General features: G+C 42.0%; 1 protein-coding gene across 1 annotated transcript; it reads right to left on the reverse strand.

Annotated features, from left to right (window-relative positions):
• Positions 1 to 231: 231 nt before the first annotated feature.
• On the reverse strand, positions 232 to 2432 carry gas1a (growth arrest-specific 1a). The gene has a single exon (XM_030060324.1). It carries the CDS (start codon positions 1862 to 1864, stop codon positions 1082 to 1084), a length of 783 nt encoding a protein of 260 aa, XP_029916184.1. The 5' UTR covers positions 1865 to 2432; the 3' UTR covers positions 232 to 1081.
• Positions 2433 to 3815: the final 1383 nt, after the last annotated feature.

Genomic DNA, 3815 nt, shown 5'->3' on the forward strand with positions numbered 1-3815 from the left:
CAACTTTTCATGCAACACTACCAGCTATTAAAACAAGAGGTAATTCCCTCAGCCAATTGTACTTTTTTACAAAACCAGATAGCTCCAGAAACATATCTCTTCAAACACACTGTAGGCCTAAACTGCTTTGATTTCCTATATACATCCATTGAAACCCTATAAAGGAATTCATGCAGAAAATAAATAACTCGTAGTCAAGAATAATAATTTCAAGTCTCTTTTATGCCTTCTATAAAAGTATATCATTTAGGCAGTCATACAGTGGATTTAGACATTTCTTCTTCTTCTATAGGCTACACAGTGAATAAATCATCTTATAGCCTAACACATAAAGGATTCTCTGAAAAAATCTATAGGCTATACACATATACACAATGTACATTACTTTGAGGAGAATACACACAAAATAACTTCCCTTTAAAGCTGGAATTCTTACTTTTTTTAATTCACATGTTGAACATTTGGATGTAACTGTGTTGCACGTAATAAATTACTGTTTCACTTTTACCTAATTTATTTACAAGTCCATACCTACAGATTCCAGCATTAAATACTTGCAAATCAATTCGCCTGGCGCCAATGGCAAAAGCCTGTCATGTAAAAATAGTTCATACTTTTAAAGAAAAAAAAAAAAAAAAGATTGGCAGTGCACAGCTTATACTGATTAAACGTTGCATTGTTACCAAAACAAGCCAACTCTGTATCATGTCAACCTTATCAAGAACTATCAGTCTGTGACTGTGAGAAAGTAGACAATCTAATTCAGCTTATCAAATAAGCAAAGCATGTGGAGAGCCGTGAAGTGGTGTGATTTGATACGTGAATAGCCTGCAGCACAGACAGAAAATTAAAACAAAAAAAAGTGTTGTTTCTGGACTCATTTGCATAGAAAATATCCTGATGTGATATCCTTCAGCATCTCAAAGTCTCAGTTCAAACAAGGCAGACCTGTGACAAAAGACCTTTTCCTTTAGTCTTTGAAGCTCTAACCTTTAACAATAGGCTAGCAGGTCAATGAGTGACTAAAGTTTAGATTGCCTTTTATCCGGACAATAGTCGGGGCAGATTATGAACCCGGGGATTAAAGGAGAGGCAATAGAGCCAAAATGGATGCCAGCAGGGTCAAAACACAGTGGGCAGCAGGGAGGGAGCCTGTGTTTCGCCCCACATACTCAGGACTATGAGGGAAATCCTCGTCATCATCGTCATAGTCCTCCGACCCGCTACCATCGTCCTCCTGAACAGGACTATCAAAACACAGAGTCTTCATACTGGTCTTGACAAACTCGCAGATGGCCCTTTCCGTCCCATCACAGACGCAAGTATCTAATAGTTCAGCTTTGGGTATTTTGCGCATATCTGCGATCACATTCCGGCAGGCGTTTGTGCAGATAGCCCCGCTGAAAAGTTTCCCACAGTGGATTAAATAGTCGCGCATTGCAGAGCTGCACTGCTGGTCTCTCTCACACTGGCGCCGGGCTTCTGTGCAACCAGTGTTGCTAGTCCTTGGCAGGCAAGGCTCAATGGCCCGTTTTGTGCCCATACAAACCGGATCCTGGGCGCAGCTGCAGTCCTCCAGAGCCGGCCCGTTTACGGTCAGATTGAGCTGGACAAGAGAGGAGATGCAGTGGCTGGGGCAGCGCTTTTTCACCCCGGTCAGCACTGGGGCGCATGCATGCATGTATTGTCCGTATGCGTAATGGCACTCTGTCTCGGCTTGGCAGTTCAGTATGGCTTGCCAGCATATCAGTCGCCGGCCATGGGACGGCGAGGCCACGGATAGGTAGCCGCAAAACAAAAGTACACAGCAGAGAGGCCAGACAGATCTGTGAAAACTCTGTGCCAATGCGCCAGAACTTGCCATTGTTATGGCTGCAGAGAACGGTAAAACTTACACCAGTGTCATATGTGTGCACCCGCTAGACTACTTCCATGGGGAGTGTGGGAGACTCAGTTATTTTTTAATCCCGGTGCAGATGGTGCGTGATGGGCTGTGCGGCTCTTCGGCGAGTTGATATGGGCAGTAATCCCGGCTCGGTATCGGCTACAGCCAACGCGCCACTGGAAAGCCCGTCAGCGTTGATCCATGATAGTTTCAGCTGGATTCCAGTGTGAGCCTCCCTTTATCCATACATTTTAAGGTGGAAAACAAAAGTAAAAGCGCACAAGACGCGGGCAAAAAGTTACTCACTACTTTACTAAAGTTTACACAGCGTCTCATTCCATTCCAGTGAGCCTGCAGGCTCAACTATTCCCTCTTGCGTCTTCTCCCAGGGCAGAAAACTCCTGCCGAATCTTCACCAAAAGGCGAAGCCAAGACCCCCGGAGCGTGTTGGAAGTCTATGTTGAATCATTTAGCAATCCTTACACCCACAGGAGCGCAAACAAAGACTACAAGGAAAAACAACAACCCTTCTGGGTTGCAAAGTGGTCCTCTACTCTCTCCCCTTGAGCATTTGTCTTTCTGTTCTTCAGCCCCCTCTTTCCACACATTGGGTAGGTGCTTCCTATTGGTTGGCCTCTTGTTGTGAATTCCTACGTAGTGATGGGCGGGAGTTTGGGGTGGGATGAAGATGGTCTTGAGAAATACAAGGTGTGGAGGGATAAAATCAAGGATGTAGTGGAGGGTGAAAAGCAGATAACCCCAGTGTGCCCTCCTTTTTTATCTGGGGAATGTAGTTTATCCACCTTTTTCCGCTCAAATAAATCCTGTTGCCTTCTATTTATAGTGGTTTATACATATATAGACATTAGCCTAGATGAGGATATGTGTCTTGAGTGATAAAACACAAACTATTTTTTTTCCCTTTTCCTGTTCCCTTTCCCCTGAAAACAGAAAAGAAAAGCTGTTTATGTCATAGCAGTGGTTGTTTGCCTTAATGATGAGCACTGCCTGAAGGTCATTCCTAATCTTAATTTTCCACTTCTTTATTTACAACTTTGTCATCAGATAAATTTCTGTTTCTGGTTGGGGTACTTGGCTATTGACTGGTGATATAGACTTACCTAAGATCTAAAATAGGTCAGTGTATTTCTTGAAAATGGATACACAGTAAATTGCCCTGTGTCAAGTGTGAATGTTTCAGTGACAATGTTGAGTGTTGTCTGTGGTTTAAGGAGACTCCAAGGATAATAGATAGGCAGTTGACAGTGACAGTGCCTTAGCTGCTAATTAATTGAAACCTAGAATGGAATGCTTGTCGTGCTAATGATCTGTGTTATCACCCTTGCTGACAATTTAATAGTCCACATCACACCAAATATTTCTCCAGCACAATTGTTAAATGCCAATTAACTGTTTTATAATTGCCCACTCTGTTATAGAGTGATCACCACTTAACATAATCACCTATTATGACGAACCTCTTCATGACATAGGACACTATTAAGCCCCAAGAAATGTCTCTCCAAATGGTAAGACGATGATTTAGAGCACTGGCAGTTTTATTTGCTGTGTCTTGTCTTGGCCTGTCATCACTTCTGCAAACTCTGCTGATAAAACTTTTGACCTTAGGTTATTGTAAGTGTTACTGAGATGGGAAAAATACTGGTGTACAGTAATCTATTACATTTGACTGATTACATGCTGACAAATTAAACATATCTACTGGAATAGGTCATATAATTTTATTATGCTCAGGTACTTTGGTTTATTTTGGTTCTTAAATTGATAGAATGCGCAAAAACCTATTCAAATTTAGTTTGAATAGTGTTATTTTCATGATCTACCACAAGCATGAATCATAGAACCAATATAAAGCCAGTATAATCATGTTAGTGTCAATGCCACATGTCTGTTTTAATCAGATTACTGC

The sequence above is a fragment of the Myripristis murdjan genome, chromosome 9 (assembly GCF_902150065.1).
Source record: "Myripristis murdjan chromosome 9, fMyrMur1.1, whole genome shotgun sequence".
NCBI lineage: Eukaryota > Metazoa > Chordata > Actinopteri > Holocentriformes > Holocentridae > Myripristis > Myripristis murdjan.

Excerpts from the sequence above, each read along its gene's own strand:
- gas1a (XM_030060324.1), bottom strand. The coding sequence starts at position 1,864 with ATGGCAAGTTCTGGCGCATTGGCACAGAGTTTTCACAGATCTGTCTGG.